The sequence below is a fragment of the Aulonocara sp. 'chitande type north' Nkhata Bay genome, linkage group LG12 (genome assembly GCF_057382095.1).
Source record: "Aulonocara sp. 'chitande type north' Nkhata Bay isolate Kocher_YH1m ecotype deep benthic linkage group LG12, A_spYH_male_GT1.1, whole genome shotgun sequence".
NCBI classification, from domain to species: Eukaryota; Metazoa; Chordata; class Actinopteri; order Cichliformes; family Cichlidae; genus Aulonocara; species Aulonocara sp. 'chitande type north' Nkhata Bay.
In genome coordinates, this window is record NC_141355.1 from 15733305 (window position 1) to 15754185 (window position 20881).

Sequence of the window (20881 nt, forward strand, 5' to 3'; positions counted from 1 at the left end):
CGGCCACGAGCCGACAGGGACCCCGCCGTATTAGTCAGAGGTCCCTTTACTACAGTTCGGAGTCGCGGACCTTCAGTAATAGTAATAAATCACACAGCAATAGTACATTCACGTTGTTGTAAAAAGCATGATAATATATTAAGTAATCCAAAGTATTCAGAATACGTTACTGTCATTGAGTAATATTAAATTATTCTGTTATTATATGTTACCTTATATATGTAATCAAAGTAGTTGAATTAGAATACTGCTGTAGATCACATTATACCCTTTAATATAGAGTGTGTGAGCTGTATGTAGTTTAGTTCTCATTATACTTTTGAGTTAACAGAACATATTCACATATTAGTTCATTAGATAAATGTGCATCACTCTGTATCCTTGATCTGCTGGGAATGTGTTACACTGTTTTCTTGACATGCTTAATCGTTGAATCATGAAGAGAAGGTTGTAAGCAGGAGACTCTGTGTCTAAAGACAGGGGAGATAGATAGACCACATTCCACACCCCCACCTTACAGAAAGCAGAGAAACAACTGCCGAGGTCATAACTTAGGCGCTGTAACAGAGAAAAAATGTGATGTTTTGGCTTTTACGACTAGCTGGGGGCCACTAGAGACTATAAAAAGCTGAGCAACCGGTCACCATTTTGAGACATGTGCCTGACCCTCTGGTGGCATCTCTCCCGTCCGGACGTTGTAATGCTCTTATTGTTGAATTGTATGGAAATAAATGATTGTTGATTGAGCATTTATGCTCCAAGAGTGAGGTGTTGTGGGCATACTAGGGAGACATTCAAAAGGGCTGTTGGGGGGGGGGGGGGGATACATTTTACAGGGTTTATTTATCGGATAAAATAGGTTAAATGTCCCCGTTATTATTGGCCGGCCCGGAAACAGCGGGGGTGTCCAAATTCAGAGGCTGCTTCCCCCTGAGGACCCGGAAAGCCGGGTAGTACGTCACGAGCTCCCTCAGTGGAGTGAAACTCTGCCGTCGGCTCCTTGCTATCTAAAATATAACCGGGCGCTGGTGTAAACTCTTCTGTTTAATCTTTTTCTGTTTGACGTTTATTCAGCTGTGTGAAAACCCTCCCGAGGGATTAATACAGTTAAATTGAATTTAATCTAATCTAATAACTTTAATCTCAGCCAAACCGATTTACTCACGGACAAATAAAACACTGAAAAAGCCAAACAATAACATTTTTAAGTTATCAAAGTGACTTATATATCATGTTTAACCCGAGTGGTGAAAGACCGCGGGGGTTTGAAAACGATGTGTCGGTCGGCTCAGATATTTGAAGTTTACACAGCTACATTCTCACCTGAAAATATGTTAAAAAAAATTTTGCGACCCAGAAAGAGAAATAAGAGTAATATTAAAACTAAGTCGCTGCCGCCATTGTTGGAAACTGGAATTGGCTGGGCCGCGCTATGAATTCTGCGATATGGTTTTTTAATTTTGTTGTCCGGGTGGAAAATCTGGAAAAATTCGGGAGAATGGTGGCTCCGGGAGATTTTCGGGAGGGGCACTGAAATTCGGGATTCTCCCAGAAAAATCAGCAGGGTTGGCATGTATGGTTGTGGCAACATCACTAACCTTGTCAAACACCTCAGAGTAAATCATATCACAGAATATGAGGCGCGTATGTTGAGATGAACTGAAGAGGAGGAGAGGGACAGGTGCTGCTAGGGCGAGACAGACGTTTCTCATGGAGTCCTTTAGTGCTGCAGGCAGGCAAGGTGTTCAAATAGACTTCAGGTTTTTTATTTCTATATGATGAACTCTGCATTATTAAGTGATAAGAACAAGTAATCTGATGTCCTGTAATCATTATGACGCTATAATTTGAGATACAATAAATAAAATACGTTTTTGTACAAAGTATCATATTGGATCAGTATCGTCGATGCCACCCTGAATATTACTTGGTATCGGATCGGAAAGGAAATCAGTGGTATCGCACATCACTTGTGCGTAACAAGCAAGCGAATAATGCAGAAAACAGATTTTTAGACGGGAAACTGTTCTTGAAGTACACTGAGAAAGAGAGAGTGAGCTGTGCATAAAGTGTGATTTTATTGTGGTGGAAGCAAAACAGCAAAAGTCAGAGGGAATTCATGACGATGTTTACGTGAAGCATAGTTTGGATCTTTCAGCCCCGACCGTGTCCGTGCTTTTGGGTGAGATAGGCGACATCTCACTGATTCTGATCCGCGGGTCCACGCTGTGTGTTTACTCCTTTGAGCAGAATCCGTGTACCTGCTCTCATTTACTGTTTTAGCTGTTTGGTCGTTGTCAAAATTTTCTGAGGTTTCACCTGAGATTCTGGTTTTTAAGGCAAAACAAATTTATATTAAAAAATCGATTCAGGATTTTAATGAATCAATATCACGTTATCCAAGCCAGAATCGATTGTAATCGATAAATCGATTATCAAAACCCACCCCTACTACAAGACCACCCATCTCCCATGCTACAGTCAGCAAACTGCTTGCTAAGTTTCGTGAAACTGGTTCAGTGTTGGATTTGCCAAAATGTGGACGCAATAAAACTGTGACTAATGAAGAAACATCAGTGGCTGTCCTAGCTTCATTCAGCAAGAGCCCACAGCGTAGCACTCGCCGCATGTCACTGGAGAGTGGCATTAGTCGAACATCCCTTCGGCAGATATTAGCTACTCACAAATGGCACCCTTACAAACTCCAACTACTGTAGCATCTTTTAAAGGCATTAGAAAGCTGCTGTTATTCTACCTAATCTTGTGATCATTGCACTAGCCGTAGCTCAGCCGCAACAAGAAGTGGTCATTCCTATATTCAAAGATCACCTCTTCCGAAAGAAGCGAAACCTACTAACAAGGTTATTCACATGGTGTGGAACAACTGAAGATGATGGAGACCAACTACCAGATACTAAAAATATTTCCAAAACACTTTTACAAGAGTTTGAGCTAATATATTTCAAATACTGGGGGAAAAAAATTACCATCTGCTGTTAGTGGCAATTCTTTTGAGGCTGATGAAAAGGAGTGTGCGAGCACTTATTCATGCTGTGCTCTCACATGCTGCAGAAAAGTCCCACTACAAACCACCTGTTCCACACCACAACTTACTCTTTGACAACATGTTGTCTGACGTCAGGATCAAAGACCTGCATATAGATGAAAAATAAATTAAATAGGATTGATGAGGCCATTTACCAAGAGCTCCATAGCAAAACATTTTGTAAATAAAAACATTTACTAATGTTACTGAATGACCGGGACCCAGTACCGGGAAACAGATCCATATAATTAAAAGCACTTGATCGAGTCTATGCAGAATCCAGCCCTGAGTGCGGCTGAAAAGGTTAAAAAAACAGGTCTTCTGTGGAAATCTGTATCGAGAACTTGGTGAAGCATGTCATTCAAAATGCTGACTCGTCCTGCTCTTCTGAAAAAGCCGATGCCATCTGGCCTAGAATTAAAAAAATTCAAATCCCTGCTGAAAATGGTAAATTCTCACTAATATGGTGTACAAGTCTCTCATTGAGAAATGGAAAGACCCAGATGTCATACTGACATTAGACCACAGATACGTTTAATAGCTCATTATTAAGGTCTTCAAAGAGTATGCCATCACTATATTGGAAAGTCAAACTTTCATCAGAAGCTTCTTTTCCTCTGTGGGTCAAGCTTAGGGGTCACACACAGACAAAACAAATGAATCCATCAGGATTGCCTGTAAATATTTATTTCAAATTATTTGGACCATGTAAGTGTATTAGTTGACATCAAAGTGAGCCTTTAAATTGCCTAACAACAAACAATTCAAACAAGGCAATTTATTTCACATCCAGTGAATCATTTTAAAAACCCCAAGACCGGTTTGAGGCAGATGGCCACCCCTCACTGAGCCTGGTTCTGCCAGAGGTTTCTCTCTCACTCATTCACACACCGGTCATGGCAAGCTACATTGTAGCCACAGCTGCCCGGGGCTCACTGACAGAGGCGTGGCTGCTGGACACTGGCCATGTTCACCCCGATAATAAGAAAAGTCTACAGCTTGTTGAATATTTTATTTATTTTTGTGTAAACATCAAATGTATGTCATGTCTATCATATCTATCAGTCACACAGATGGATAGATCACAGGGGGCTGTGGGTGATGAATTAATTATAAACATTTTTGCTTCTCTATTGAGGCATGCAAATAATCAACTGTAAATGAGTTTATAAATATATTAGACAAAAATACTCTTACACAGTAAATGTGTTTGGGACATCTTTAAACAGGTATTCTGTATTTAAACATTTACATATATCATATATTGATCAATGGTCATGACAATTTGCATTTTAATGACAAGGAAACTGACCTCACAGCCCATTTTTCTTCAGTGGTGTTAGTTCCAGTCATTATGCAAACCCGCTGTTTATAGAGTTGAGGAAACCTTTTCTGTCACTTGGATGAGTGACGAAACGTTTCTCCCACTGAAAACGCTACGTCCAGATGAACAGAATCAACTTTTCGGGATTAGTAAGAAAAAGTAAATCAATTTAGTAATTACAACCAGGTGACTTTTGTAATCTAAGATATTTGTTGCTTAAAGATTGGAGATTGGAATGTTGCTGGAAATGTTATTAATAATATGTAGCTGTGTAAGTTACATTAAGTATAGCAGAGATGACTTTGATATTAAGCTGATGATGCTTAGATTCATTGACTGAATTCCACCTCCATACTATCTAGTAAAAAGACAGCATAAAGAGTGTACTGTCAGTGTAGAGGATGGAACAGGACAACTCATGAAACATCTGCTTACATTTTGTTACCTTCAGTTGTGTAACTCCACAAACAGCAGTAAACCTCGGAGCAGCAGCAGCCAAGATCAGGTGATCAAAAATAAATCAATCAATCAATCAAATCAATTGAAATTGTGACACTAAACTGATTTTGGATTTTGGAAAAGAAATGATGAAACAGTATTTATAATATGATGGAAAGGTGACTTTGTCATGCTCACACGATCGAAATGAAACTAGATTAGACATCAAGAGGGAAAATACAATTAAATAAAATATATAAAACACAGATTTGTGCTAACCGTAGGTAAATAAAGGCTAATTCAAATGAAGTTGGCAAAGTAAACTACTTTAGTAGCAAACAAAATGTAGTCTGTCCTCACAGTCACGAGCCTTCCAAGCACCCTTATTGGCTCCTGTCACCTGTAGGGCTCCACACTTCATATTGGGTTGTGGACACATTGGTTTTCCCCCTTGACCCCAGGCCTCGTAGTCCATCTCCTGCCCATCCACCCAGAGCCAGTCCCCAGGCAGGAAACGCAAGCCAATCCAGACGATTTCAGTGGTGTTAAGTGTGTTCAGCTCTTTCTGGATCAGCAGCTTCTCGGTCTCAGATGCCACACTGGCCAGGTCCTTGTAGCGCTCTCTGCAGTACTCCAAGGCTTCCTCCCAAGTCTTTTCCTCCATCACCACTTCTGCACTGTAGCAGAAGAAGGTTGTTTGATACAATAGGGTTGCATCGTACCACTTGCTTTCCTGCATACAGCCACGATCTTCATTACCCTGACAGTTGTCAGGTTGATTTTCCGCCCAGAAATTCCTGGACACCACTTCACCTCCTGACCATCTCCAGTTCTCATTACCTGGCAAATTTCTCACCAGTCCTATCCAGATATGGTGAGTGACATTTCTGGAGAGCTGCTTTAGTTTGTTGACATCCTTCTCAGTACTTACAGGGGCCAGGTCTGTGTAGTTCTGCCGACAGTAACTCTGAGCTTCAAGCCAATCCATTTTCTGGTCAACATAAATGTACTTGGTAAGCGTTCCAGACAAATTCAGCAAGAGCAGGATGAAGGTGAAGAGTTCATCCATTGTTGTCGTCTTTAGAAGAATCTTTCATAGCAATGAGGAGCCCAAGACGTTTGTAAGATATATGCTGGAGATGTGAGCATGTCATAAAGTATTTGCATAACAGGACATCCCTTTTATTCTAAGAACCTATTTGCTTTCAGCAGTAGGGACACAGACTTCTGACTTATACTTGTTCAAGCAGCTCATGTATTTATTAGTCATTGTAAAATGAAACTGGACTAAGGTGGATTTTTAAAGTACAAAACAATTTAAATGAAACTTTCATCTCATAAATTAAATTAAAGTTTTTGAATCTGGTTAAATCTTTTATTTTAACTTCAACTAATTAAACTACTTCTAGAGGTACACATATTTTCTCCTCCCATTTACGTATAATTATCTCAAAAGTGTACAAAGTTGTAAATATAAAACATTCATAATAGCGTGAAAGTTCTACTTACTTTACTACTACATATTATAGCATCTTGTCAAATCCATGAAAGTGAAAGCTTGTTTAAACATAAGCAATTTAATTCGAGTTCAAATTAGTTACTGTGATGAACAGCTTTTCCCATCAAAGACTCGGTGCTGTTTCCTGCAGTATATTGCAAGTAAACCGGACAAGTTTGGGATCAAGTTTTGGGTGGCTTGCGACCTAAAATCCAAGTACATTTGCAATGTCTTCCCATATCTTGGCAAGGACCCCAGTCGTCCCACTGGGGAGAGACTTTCTGAAAATGTAGTAATGAGGCTGATGGAACCATTCCTAGACAAGGGCAGAAATGTTACCACGGACAATTTTTTCACATCGCTTTCACTTGCGCAAAAACTTCTTGGACGGAAAACCACCATCCTCGGCACAGTCAACAAGATTCGCAGGGAAATTCCTCAATCCACTAGACAGACAGATCGCAATGAATTCACCACTCAGCTATGTTGCAGGTCTTTTGTGGTTCTATGTTTATGTGTTTCATTGTGTGTAAAAGGGCTATGAAAATAACAATTTATCTTATTTCTTAGGTGTTTTCAACCTCTGCTGCCACGCTGACGGCGTATGCGGCCAAACGGAAGAAGACAGTCTATATTCTTAGCAGCATGCACAGCGTGGTTCAGACTGATAACACCACCAAAAGAAAGCCAAACACTGTCACCCTTTACAACAAAACAAAGTGTGGCGTGGATGTGATGGACCAGATGGTTCGGGAGTACACTGTCCGCAAAGGAACACGGCGCTGGCCAGTCGCCGTGTTTTATAACATGATTGACATGGCAGCACTGAATGCACATGTGCTGTATCAAGCATGCACCGGGACGAAGGAAAGACGGGTGGACTTCCTGGTGGCGCTTGCAACAGAGTTGGCTCACTCTCATGTAGCTGCGAAGAAGGCAAGAAAAGATCAGTTGCTTCGGGCAGAACCCTCCACACCGAGCCCTGGAAAAAGGGCCACGTGTCAGGTCAAACACAGATGCAAAAAAAATCAGGCCACTGTGCGATGTGTTCACTGCTACAGGTACACATGTGGTAAATGCAGACGACAGATACCGTGGCAGTGCCAGGATTGTGAGTGATTGCTGACAATGTTGAATTATTTGTAAATATGTGTACAAATGGTTGGTTTTTTGTACTGTTTTTATCAATAAATGTCAGCAACAAAGGACATACACCCATGTGTGTTGATTTCTCCCCAAGATGGCAAACTGAAACACTCCAAGTTGGTGACTTTTGGAGATTTATTTCCCTGGATGATTGAGAATGCATCAAGATGAAACACAAAAGGAAGTTCACAGCTTTTAGCAGCTCCCCCACCCCCTCAATCACTCACCCCCACTCCCCTCCCTCCAGAATTCCTAGGTAACGACCTAATATACATATGAATGACTCCAGCATTTGACTGACTGCTCTCCGGCTTTTAAAGGTAGAAACGCAAAATGATGACTCCGCGGGGGTCTAAGGTAGAAAACCAAAATGACTGCTCTCCGGGGGTCTAAGTGTTAAGTGATCCACTAATCAATTTTATGTAACATAAAACATCATTATAGTAATGTTTAAAATTAGGTTTTTCGTTACTGTATTTGCATTTGTGAAAATAAAATTTAGCTAAGATAACTAACAAGTTTATTATAAAGTAAACATCTTCTTTTTTTTTTGCCTTCGAAAGAAACAAAATACAACATTTTCCCATTTCACAGTAAAGTCTTTATATAGATGTCCAGCAATGAATCTACTGAAGTCTTTCCAAAATGTTCTAGCATATGAACAGATCCAGAAGAGGTGTTGCACAGTCTCAGGATGGCTTCCACAAAATCCACAGTTCACATTTATGTCCCTTTTGAACTTTGTCATGTAATGATTAGCAGGATACAATTTATGCAGTATTTTAAATGAAACTTCCTTCACTTTATTCGTTACCAGATACTTGTTAGGAATTGTCCATACTCTTTTCCAGTTAATGTCACTGACAAAGAAATTCCAATAAGAGACCACATGTGGGATACCACAAATGTCACATGACAACCTTTAGGGCATTAGAGTTGACGTCACGCCGCAATGCATTATGGGAGAGCAGCACCATTTTAGCAGGCCATGAATCACAACAAACACACTGTGTTGGAAGGAAGATTGCTACAAATCATACTTATATATATATATATATATATATATATATATATATATATATATATATATATATATATATATATATATATATATATATATATAAAAACACCCAATACATGAGCGGGACACAGAAAGGAATTGGCAAGAATACCAGAGGCGCAAAACACCAGCTACTGGTAGACAGAACAATCAGCCGAGACTGCAAGACCAGACTGACAAACCTGTGCACTGCCTGGATTGATTACAAGAAGGCCTATGACTCAATGCCCGACAGCTGGATACTGGAATGCCTAGAATTGTACAAGATCAATGGGACCCTAAGAGCCTTCATCAGGAACTCAATGGGGATGTGGCGTACAACACTAGAGGCCAACTCCAAGCCCATAGCACAAGTCACCATCAAGTGCGGGATCTACCAAGGAGATGCTCTGTCCCCACTGCTGTTCTGCATAGGCCTGAACCCCCTCAGTGAGATCATTAACAAGACTGGCTACGGATACCGACTATGGAACGGAGCAGTTGTCAGCCACCTCCTGTACATGGATGACATCAAGCTGTATACCAAGAGTGAACGAGACATCGATTCACTGATCCACACTACCAGGCTATACAGCAATGACATTGGAATGTCGTTCGGACTGGAGAAGTGTAGTCGGATGGTAACAAAGAGAGGGAAGGTAGTCAGAACTGAGGGGATTGAACTACCAGAAGGCAACATTGCAGACATAGAGGACAGTTACAAGTACCTGGGGATCCCGCAGGCAAATGGGAACCATGAAGAGGCCGCTAGAAAGGCTGCAACCACCAAGTACCTGCAGAGGGTCAGGCAAGTCCTGAGGAGTCAGCTGAATGGTAAGAACAAGATCCGGGCCATCAACACGTACGCCCTGCCCGTGATCAGGTACCCTGCTGGGGTAATAGGCTGGCCAAAGGAGGAGATAGAAGCCACTGACATAAAGACAAGAAAGCTCCTTACCATGCATGGAGGGTTTCACCCCAAGTCCAGCACCCTGAGGCTGTACGCTAAGCGCTAAGGAAGGGGGCCGGGGACTGGTGAGTGTCAGCACCACAGTCCAGGATTTGACAAGGTACATCCAAGAATACATTGGGAAGATGGCCCCAACTGACCGAGTGCTCAGTGAATACCTCAGGCAGCAGAAACCCAAGAAAGAGGAGGGAGACGAGGAACCATCATGGAAGGACAGGCCCCTGCACGGTATGTACCACCGGCAGATAGAGGAGGTGGCTGATATCCAGAAATCCTACCAGTGGCTGGACAAAGCTGGACTGAAAGACAGCACAGAGGCACTAATCATGGCAGCACAAGAACAAGCTCTGAGTACAAGATCCATAGAGGCTGGGGTCTATCACACCAGGCAAGACCCCAGGTGCAGGCTGTGTAAAGATGCCCCAGAGACAATCCAGCACATAACAGCAGGGTGCAAGATGCTAGCAGGCAAGGCATACATGGAACGCCATAACCAAGTGGCCGGCATAGTGTACAGGAACATCTGTGCCGAGTATAACCTGGAAGTCCCGAGGTCAAAATGGGAGATGCCCCCAAGGGTGGTGGAGAATGACCGAGCTAAGATCCTGTGGGACTTCCAGATACAGACGGACAAAATGGTGGTGGCTAACCAACCGGACATAGTGGTGGTAGACAAACAGAAGAAGACGGCCGTAGTGATCGATGTAGCGGTTCCGAATGACAGCAATATCAGGAAGAAGGAACACGAGAAGCTGGAGAAATACCAAGGGCTCAGAGAAGAGCTCGAGAGGATGTGGAGGGTGAAGGTAACGGTGGTCCCCGTGGTAATCGGAGCACTAGGTGCGGTGACTCCCAAGCTAGGCGAGTGGCTCCAGCAGATCCCGGGAATAACATCGGAGATCTCTGTCCAGAAGAGCGCAGTCCTGGGAACAGCTAAGATACTGCGCAGGACCCTCAAGCTCCCAGGCCTCTGGTAGAGGACCCGAGCTTGAAGGATAAACCGCCCGCAGGGGCGTGCTGGGTGTTTTTATATATATATATATATATATATATATATATATATATATATATATATATATATATATATATATATATATATATATATATATATATTGTGGCGAGCTCAGACAAGGAGGAGACGGAGGTATCGTTTGGTCTTGCTTCCCGTGAGCTAGCCAGGGAGCACAGCCGTTTATTGACATCTGCAGAAGAACACTGCTGCTAGCTAACTGCTCAGCGCGGCAACAGCACAGCAACAACAACAACAACACACAGGGCGCCCTCTGACCCCGGAAGGACACACTGTCGCAGTGAGAGGGCGTCACCCGTCACTATAGCAACATAAACAAAACATAACTGTACAAACAGAACCCCAAACAGCCCTGACCCGCTACATAGCCCCCACCTAAGGGGTCAGTCGTCCCCGACGACCCCATTACCCCACACAAAGTCCTGCAAATGTCCAGGTGCCTTCTGTTGGCGCACCGGCCGGTCACGACCGGCGGGGGAAAAGTCACTCGGGTCAGAACATGGGGTGCCACCACCATCCCCTGCCCCGGCGTCTGCCGGAGCGAGCGATCGGTATGGTGAGAGCCTGTCCTGGTGCAACACCACCATGGGCCCGCTCCTCCTGTCGCAGGCAGTAGCGGCACTCAACGACTACGCAGGGCCGTCTGGAGAGGGCATCAGCATTGCCATGCTGTCGACCTGCCCGATGCTGGATCTCGAAGTCATAGGACTCCAGCCAGCGGGCCACCTGCCCTTCTGGGTGTTTGAAGTTCAGGAGCCAAGTCAGAGATGCATGGTCAGTGCGCAGGAGGAACCGGCAGCCGTGCAGATATGGTTGGAAGTGCCGCACCGCTAGCACTACGGCCAGCAGCTCCCGCCGCGTCACGCAGTAGTTCCCCTCGGCTCGCCCCAAGGCACGACTGAAGTACGCCACCACCCGTTCTCCAGCCTCGTCCTGCTGGGAAAGGACCGCCCTGACTCCTACATTGCTAGCATCAGTGTCTACAATGAAAGGTTGCCGGGCATCGGGGTAGGCCAGGACTGGGGCTCTGGTGAGGGCCTCCTTCAGCTGTGCAAAAGCAGCAGCACAGGCCTCCCCCCAGCCAAACAGCTGTCCCTTGTCAGTCAGGCGGTGGAGGGGGCTGGCCATCGTCACGAACCCCTTGATGAACCAACGGTAGTAGGAGGCTAGGCCCAGGAAGCTCCGCAGTTCTTGGACGTTCGAGGGAGTCGGCCAGTCCCGGACCGCAGCCACTTTTGCGGGGTCAGTGGCGACACCTCGAGCGCTGATCACATGGCCCAAGAACGTGGTCTCTCTCGCCAACAGCCGGCATTTTGCGGGGTTGAGCCGCAGCCCAGCTCGTCGGATGGCACTCAAGACCAGTGTTGGGTAAGTTACTTTAAAATAGTAACTTAGTTACATTACTAGTTACTTCTCTCAAAAGTAACTCAGTTACTTCAAGTTACTCGTTACTTTCAAAGTAACTAGTTACTAGGGAAAGTAACTTTGGTTTTACTCAGAATTCTCTTGTTAATGTGTTTCTTCCATAACTTTGCCAGTCTTCTAGCTTGCTTACTTGCCACAAGTGCACTGTGCCACCTACCAATAGAAAGGATATGATAACGTGCATATTTCCACGAGAGAAATCCCACGCCTGGACCGTCATTGACTGCTGCCATGATTCTAGCCTACGTCACAGCGTCATGTGCGCCTTTTACATCCAACACAAAAACTGCAGTCGTGGTGCTTTCGATTGTACTCAGAACTCAGAAATTCTGCCTTCTGAATAGGAAGATGTAGGTAACACCAGACTGCAGATGAGCTGCATACAGAGCTGGACTGGGAAAGAAAATTGGCCCGGGCATTTTGACTAGAGACTGGCCCACCATTATAGGAAAAATCATAAAGCCTTTGAATGAAAACAAACACTGTTGTGACAGTGATGTACACTGTTTTGATGGTATATATGCATCAATCTATCAATCGTTTGTTGTAAGATTCAGATAATTATTTTTTAAAAGCTAGACATTTTAAATGAGAATAAGAAAGAAAAGTATTTCTTTGTGCCCCCCATTCCCTGTTAATGCCCTACCTGCCCCCCTGGCAACACTTTGCTAGACCCGCCCCTGCACAGTTACCAGCTGTCAGCTACTTAGAAAAGGATCCTGGGGTTATTTGTCTCTCAGAAACAGTTCATAACTTCAACTCATTCATGTCACCTAAAAGGTAAACCTGTTTCTCCATCACCTGTTCAGCTCTGATGATCCAGTAAGGACATCTCCTGGTTTCATCTTCATGTTTCCCTCTCACCACATAACCAAACCATATCATGACCAGCAGCTTTTTTTACAGCTGTGGCTCCAGCAAACATCAGCTGATACTAGAAATTAATATTAAATAAATTCTAACAACAGCTGATCAAGCTTAAACGTGCTGCTGTTGTTTAGCGCAATATCCGCTGGTTTCCTCTTTCGGCGCAAAGTGGGCGATAAACAAACAAGAGAGCCGATCAGCTGATCATTGATCAGTTTCATGATTGAAGTAGAAACGGGAGAGGGAGGGGGGAGAATGAGAGAAGAAGAGGCAGCTGTGCAGCGTAAAGACACAGAGTAACTCCAGCTTTGTGCCTTTTTCATTGTAGCTGAATTACGGGACAAACTGTTCCTTTTCACCTCAATAAGAAACGCGTAATATTTTCTCTGAATACCAGACGGGACGGTTGGCAACTCTAATAACTTATGAACAAAATAAAGTTAAACATCATTAACTTCATAGCACCACCCAGCTGTATAGAAACTCCGTCATGCTAGCTAGCACGCAGTACGGAAAAAGTCAGAATAACGAAAATAAACTCCACCTAAACTTGGTTCATATCTGACCCAGAGAGACTGCAGGTCATAACTTCTTACCTGAAGTTCAGTTCACACTTGGACCGGCGGCCACCTCGGGTCTCTTTTCCTTCTGCGTCCCTTTTCCTTCATCCACCTGCTGCCTCCACCACTTGCTAATGTTACTGAATCTGTGGAAACTCCGCGATGCCACCACACGAAGTAACGAGTAACGACCCTATCTAAATCCCAGTAACGAGTAACGCGTTCCTGATTTTGGCATAATAACTAGTTACCGTGCTCGTTACCACAATAATAACGTAGTTACTGTAACGCGTTACTTAATAACGCGTTAGTCCCAACACTGCTCAAGACCTCGCTCAGATGAGACAGTGCACTGTCGAAGTCGCCACCGTGCACCAACAGGTCATCCAGGTACACAACGCAGCGGCTACGAGGGATATCCACGAGCACCCTCTCCATCAGCCTCTCAAACGTCGCTGGTGCATTGCAGAGCCCAAATGGCATGACCCTGAACTGCCACAGCCCCTGTCCAATGGTGAATGCAGTCTTAGGTCTTGCGTCAGGGGCTAGCTCCACCTGCCAGTAACCGCTGCGTAGGTCGAGGGAGCTGAACCAACTAGAGCCGGTAACGTAATCTAGGGCGTCGTCGATCTGCGGCAGCGGGTACGAGTCCTTCTTGGTGACTGCATTGAGACGGCGAAAGTCCACGCAGAACCTCGGGCTGCCATCCTTCTTCCCCACCAGAACCACGGGTGCCGCCCATGGGCTATTGGACGGCTCGATCACCCCAGCCGCAGCCATCTCACGGATCTTCTCTTCCGCTACCTGCCGTTTTGAGAGGGGCAGCCGGTGTGGGTGCAGACGGATGGGCTGAGCAGAGCCGGTGTCGATGGTGTGCTGGACCAGACTCGTCTGCCTACAGGGAGTGCAGAATTATTAGGCAAATGAGTATTTTGTCCATATCATCCTCTTCATGCATGTTGTCTTACTCCAAGCTGTATAGGCTGGAAAGCCTACTACCAATTAAGCATATTAGGTGATGTGCATCTCTGTAATGAGAAGGGGTGTGGTCTAATGACATCAACACCCTATATCAGGTGTGTATAATTATTAGGCAACGTCCTTTCCTTTGGCAAAATGGGTCAAAAGAAGGACTTGACAGGCTCAGAAAAGTCAGAAATAGTGCGATATCGTGCAGAGGGATGCAGCAGTCTCAAAATTGCAAAGCTTCTGAAGCGTGATCATCGAGCAATCAAGCGTTTCATTCAAAATAGTCAACAGGGTCGCAAGAAGCGTGTGGAAAAACCAAGGAGCAAAATAACTGCCCATGAACTGAGAAAAGTAAAGCGTGCAGCTGCCAAGATGCCACTTGCCACCAGTTTGGCTATATTTCAGAGCTGCAACATCACTGGAGTGCCCAAAAGCACAAGGTGTGCAATACTCAGAGACATGGCCAAGGTAAGAAAGGCTGAAAGACGACCACCACTGAACAAGACACACAAGCTGAAACGTCAAGACTGGGCAAAGAAATATCTCAAGACTAATTTTTCTAAGGTTTTATGGACTGATGAGTGTGAGTCTTGATGGGCCAGATGGATGGGCCCGTGGCTGGATTGGTAAAGGGCAGAGAGCTCCAGTCCGACTCAGCAAGGTGGAGGTGGAGTACTGGTTTTGGGCTGGTATCATCTTAGATGAGCTTGTGGGGCCTTTTCGGGTTGAGGATGGAGTCAAGCTCAACTCCCAGTCCTACTGCCAGTTTCTGGAAGACACCTTCTTCAAGCAGTGGTACAGGAAGAAGTCTGCATCCTTTAAGAAAAACATGATTTTCATGCAGGACAATGCTCCATCACACGCATCCAAGTACTCCACAGCGTGGCTAGCAAGAAAGGGTATAAAAGAAGAAAAACTAATGACATGGCCACCTTGTTCAGCGGATCTGAACCCCATTGAGAACCCGTGGTCCATCATCAAATGTGAGATTTACAAGGAGGGAAAACAGTACACCTCTCTGAACAGTGTCTGGGAGGCTGTGGTTGCTGCTGCACGCAATGTTGATGGTGAACAGATCAAAACACTGACAGAATCCATGGATGGCAGGCTTTTGAGTGTCCTTGCAAAGAAAGGTGGCTATATTGGTCGCTGATTTGTTTTTGTTTTGTTTTTGAATGTCAGAAATGTATATTTGTGAATGTGGAGATGTTATATTGGTTTCACTGGTAAAAATAAATAATTGAAATGGGTATATATTTGTTTTTTGTTAAGTTGCCTAATAATTATGCACAGTAATAGTCACCTGCACACACAGATATCCCCCTAAAATAGCTAAAACTAAAAACAAACTAAAAACTACTTCCAAAACCATTCAGCTTTGATATTACTGAGTTTTTTGGGTTCACTGAGAACATGGTTGTTGTTCAATAATAACATTATTCCTCAAAAATAGAACTTGCCTAATAATTCTGCACTCCCTGTACAGTCTTTGTCACTGGCGGCAAAGATGTCCACATTCTCGTGCAGGTAATATATATATATATATATATATATATATATATATACATATATTAGGGGTGCAACGATACACAAAATTCACGGTTCGGTTCGGTTCGATACTTTGGTGTCACGGTTCGATATTTTTTCGATACAAAAAAAATGTTCATGCCTTTTTAATTTGTCATTTATTAAAATTATAAATATATATTTTAACTCAAAAGTACAGTTTTTAAATTTAATGTTGCTGAAACAAAAGTAATTAAAAAAATTAATATATCTCAGGGCTCTCAAAATTTCAAAATCCCTGGTAGCCCTTCAGGCAGGGACTCTTCAGTTTTTGGTAGCCCAAAATAAATGTAAGTAGCCCGAATAAAAAAGAGAGCAATTTTTTGATTGATGTTTTGTTTCCTTTACAATATTATACTTTAATGTATAATATTGTAAAGGAAACAAAACATTAATCAAAAAATTGTTGAAAAACAAATTACAACATTGTATAAAAATTACAATCATCAACTCAAATACTTGGTTCTAATTGAACAGAAATTTCTATGAACTTGTAAGAACTGTGTAGGACATGAATCAGTCTGTGTCAGATCCTGAATTTGAAATTTCCGCTGAAGTCACGGGTAAGAAACAAGTGGAACCAAGATCTAGGCCATTTGCTTTTTGAAGTTTGCAAAGACTGCTAAATTTTGCCAGTGGTAGTTCACTCTTTGCAACATAGTACGCTGTTATAAACAGATTTTTCAGGTTTATTTTTAGTATGTTATTTGCAATTGGTGTTTGTTCTGGGAAAGATATTGCAGACTGAGCAATAATGCATTTCTTGCATTTCTCATGGCTTCTAATGGGGGCCTTTCTTAAAATGACTGGTCCCAGTAACAAAGGCGCTTGTCGACTCAGAAATCGAGAGAAAACCAACAACACACCCGGCAGAACATTATGTTATTTACACGGGTGCACATAAGTGGTCCGCAGGTGCGCATTCGCTGTCAAAATAAAAGACGCGCACCAGATAAGAAGTTGCAACGCGCGTTTGCGTCCATATAAAAAGCACTGTTTTTGTCCGCTAGAGTGGGATTTTCACGGCACATTCTGCACCACATCTCTGTGCGTTCATCATTTGTTTGAAGCCAGCTCACCTCCTGCAACCACTTTTCCGAGAATACGCGCTTCTTTTGTGGTTCGGACTCCTTCTGACATTTCTTTGGAGGTGGAGGAACACCAAAGTAATTGCTTAAAGGAGCTTCTTCGACATCTTTAAGAGTTTTAAACAAATGTCTGTCCTCCTCCAGAAAATCTTATGTATGCAAACACGCGTTGCAACTTCATATCTTGTGCGCGTTTTTGGGGGGTTTTTTGACAGCGAATGCGCACCTGCAGACCACTTATGTGCAGCCCCAGTTATATAGCTCGTCATATTGCAGCCACAGAAATTCTTTTGTCCATGAAACCATAAAGCTGCACTTTCTTTTTGCCTTATAGTCTGATTTGTCATAACTTTTCCGTTTTGTGGTAAGCTTTTCTTTGGCTGTCACTTCTTCACCCTGACTTGTCTTATTTGGCTCAGCAGAACTAAAATATATATCCTGCTGCTTTTACACACACACACATAACGGTCAGCGATTCTCTGCGCGATCAACCTCTCATATGTTTAAGCTTGCTGCGGGAGATTTCACTTGTCATGTTTGCATAGTAAGCTAACGATTGATAAGACGATGTCAGAGGAATTGGTGCGCAAATTATCATCACTCACCAATCAGTGCTGTCGCTCTCTATACACAGTTCGCGCGATTGCAAAGTGAAAGCAAAAAACAAGCGCAAATTCAAATGCGATTTCAATATGTCACATATTGACAGTAGCTCACCGATGCCAATGACATAATTACCCAGCTACATTTCCGAAAGAATGCAAAAGCATTGACATATATTTTTCCTTCCTACAATAGCCCGACGGGCAGGGCAGAGATAGATTTTGGTAGCCCGACTGGAAAAATCGCTAGCCCCGGGACATCGGGCTAGCGATTTTGCAAGCCCTGTATCTGATTGAGGAATCACTCATCTTTGGAAAAGAGAGTTTATTACAGAGAAATGTCTCTTTCCAAAATAAAAGCTATACTATCCGCTTCTTCTGGGCTATATTCTCAGCAGCATATTGTAGCGGGTCAGGGCTGTTCGGGGTTCTGTTTGTACAGTTATGTTTTGTTTATGTTGCCATAGTGACGGGTGACGCCCTCTCGCTGTGACAGTGTGTTCTTCTGGGGTCAGAGGGCGCCTTGTGTGTTGTTGTTGTTGTTGCTGTGCGGTTGCCGCGCTGAGCAGTTAGCTAGCGGCAGTGTTCTTCTGCAGATGTCAATAAACGGCTGTGCTCCCTGGCTAGCTCACGGGAAGCAAGACCAAACGACACCTCCGTCTCCTCGTTGTCTGAGCTCGCCACATTGGTGTCAGAAGTGGGATGATGGTGGCACCCCATGTTCTGACCCGAGTGACTTTTCCCCCGCCGGTCGTGACCGGCCGGTGCGCCAAAAGAAGGCACCTGGACATTTGCAGGACTTTGTGTGGGGCAATGGGGTCGTCGGGGACGACTGACCCCTTAGGTGGGGGCTGTGTAGCGGGTCAGGGCTGTTCGGGGTTCTGTTTGTACAGTTATGTTTTGTTTATGTTACCATAGTAACGGGTGACGCCTTCTCGCTGCGACGGTGTGTCCTTCCGGGGTCAGAGGGCGCCCTGTGTGTTGTTGTTGCTGTGCGGTTGCTGCGCTGAGCAGTTAGCTAGCGGCAGTGTTCTTCTGCAGATGTCAATAAACGGCTGTGCTCCCTGGCTAGCTCACGGGAAGCAAGACCAAACGATACCTCCGTCTCCTCCTTGTCTGAGCTCGCCACAATATTAAACATATCAGGTCCCCATAAGGAGAATCATGTGCTAACGGCTGTCTAAATGACTCGGGTAAAGTTTGTAGCATGCATGCTTGTTGTTTTTTGTGCTTCCACTTGTCTTTGCACTAGGATGATGTCGGCGTAAATGTGCAGTCATATTCGTTGTGTTCCCACTAGTGCTGTCAGCGTTAATCTCGTTGAAATGACGTTAACGCCACAACACAGCAAATCTCCGTTAACGAGCTACCCCTGCGTGGGGCTAGACGGCCAACACGTTAACGAGCTAACTGTGCTAACACACTAGTTCCCACCCATGTAATTGAGCATTGCATGGCACATCCAACATACTGTTTTACTTTAGTCCATGACGCGCTTACCTTCAGGGTCATACCTCACATGAAAACCAAAATAATTCCAAACGCCAGATCTGAATGAGGGTGGGGGAGGTTCAATTTGCCATGTTGCAAGGAGAGCTTAACTTCTGTCTCGCTAGCTTGCCCTGCGCTCTTCCTTCTGACTATGCTGTCTGTGTTGAATGCTCAGTGGATCTGCGCTCGACAGTGCAGCCTAGGCGGAGTAGTCGAACGCAGATTCACTGAGCGCTCAACACAGACAGCATCGTCAGAAGGAAAGTTGATAAAATAAATTACAAATTTTGTATTGTTCATACATATGCGTACCGAACCGAAAGCACTGTATCGAACGGTTCAATATCGATACGAGTATCGTTGCACCCCTAATATGTATATGTGTATATATATATATATATATATATATATATATATATATATATATATATATATATATATATATATATATATAGCTCCCAGGCCTCTGGTAGAGGACCCGAGCTTGAAGGATAAACCGCCCGCAGGGGCGTGCTGGGTGTTTTTTATATATATATATATATATATATATATATATATATATATATATATATATATATATATGTGTGTGTGTGTGTGTGTGTGTGTGTGTGTGTGTGTATAAACTTTGTATTTCAGTTTGTGATGATTGTGTTCTCTTTGTGATTACAGGAGCTGTCCTCACATACCCAGGATCTGAAGCAGACAGATCATCCAACATCTTCACATGTTAACTGCAAAATTAACTGATGAAAACAGTACAAAGGTTAAAGTACCACATGTGCTGTCAGTGAAAGCTGCAGCTCTTTTATTGATAAAGTTAAAGACAAAAAGTCAAAAGGATTAATCACCCCTATAACTGTGTCACTATATATCAGCATTAACAGGACCTCAGTTAGGTGTTTCAGAGAGCTGCTCATCTCAGACCTGCACATCTTCCGTTTTAAACACTCGATGTACTCAGCTGCATGATGAGCACATTTGATTTTCTCTGACACAATTAAATAAAACCTGATGAAGGTCAAAGGTCGTCACTTGTGATCAAACTTGTGATCTGGAATTTTTCACAGTTTTTTGAAGATAGTGTGTTATTTACTATAAAGTAATTCAGAGTTATTCATACCATAGTAACCAGAGAGGATCATATATTTTTAAATATATAACTTTCTACAGGACTGAATATAATATCTTTATGTAAAAGTCCGGAGCCTCTGGGGAGTAACTGAGTATTTATAACATTACACAAACCAAAGGTCTCCATCACAGTGTTCATGAAATGCTGGGTGTATCCATGTCCTGGGGCAGGCCTACGGAGGAGTGCTGAAGATTTCCCTGTGAGTGAGCTGCTTGTGAAGATCATGAGTCCTGCTTGATCAATGCGATGAGCGTCAGTCTTCCTGGTGTTTCTCAAATGAAGCCTCTCTCAGTGGGTCAACAGAACTTCTGGCACAGGACAGCTGTGATGAAAGAAAGGGAAGAAGTTTCTCCAAACCTCTGGACCCCAGAAACCCAGCTTAGTCCTCATGGTCTCCCTCACTAGTTTCTCCCCAGGGTGAATGTAGCTGTTGATATAATATGGACTCTCTGTAAATCGCCTGTATTTGTATAGCGCTTTACTAGTCCCTAAAGACCCCAAAACACTTTACACAACCAGTCATCCACCCATTCACACACTGGTGATGGCAAGCTACATTGTAGCCACAGCCACCCTGGGGCGCACTGACAAAGGCGAGGCTGCCGGACACTAGCGCCACCGGGCCCTCTGACCACCACCAGTAAGCAATGGGTGAAGGGTTTTGCCCAAGGACACAACGACCGAGACTGT

The 20881-nt window shown here is 43.8% G+C and overlaps 1 protein-coding gene, 1 long non-coding RNA gene and 1 pseudogene across 3 annotated transcripts in view; 2 read left to right on the forward strand and 1 right to left on the reverse strand.

Moving 5' to 3' along the window:
- Nucleotides 1-20076, forward strand: part of LOC147317132 (uncharacterized) — a 70909-nt gene extending 50833 nt beyond the window's left edge. Inside the window, exon 3 of the long non-coding RNA XR_015131808.1 lies at nucleotides 19729-20076. This is a non-coding gene — a long non-coding RNA (uncharacterized LOC147317132). The remainder of the gene's footprint in view (nucleotides 1-19728) is intronic.
- Nucleotides 1636-3680, forward strand: LOC147317135 (uncharacterized; annotated as a pseudogene).
- LOC147317136 (L-selectin-like) lies at nucleotides 4697-5877 on the reverse strand. Of its 2 annotated transcripts, XM_086312868.1 has the most exons (2): nucleotides 5348-5877; nucleotides 4697-5242 (listed from the first exon to the last, which is right to left on the reverse strand). In XM_086312868.1, the coding sequence occupies exons 1-2, from the start codon at nucleotides 5875-5877 to the stop codon at nucleotides 5137-5139; spliced, it is 636 nt and encodes a 211-aa protein (XP_086168994.1). In that variant the 3' UTR covers nucleotides 4697-5136. The 2 variants fall into 2 exon arrangements, with proteins under 2 accessions (XP_086168994.1, XP_086168993.1); XM_086312867.1 differs by having other exon boundaries at nucleotides 4697-5877.
- Nucleotides 20077-20881: the final 805 nt, after the last annotated feature.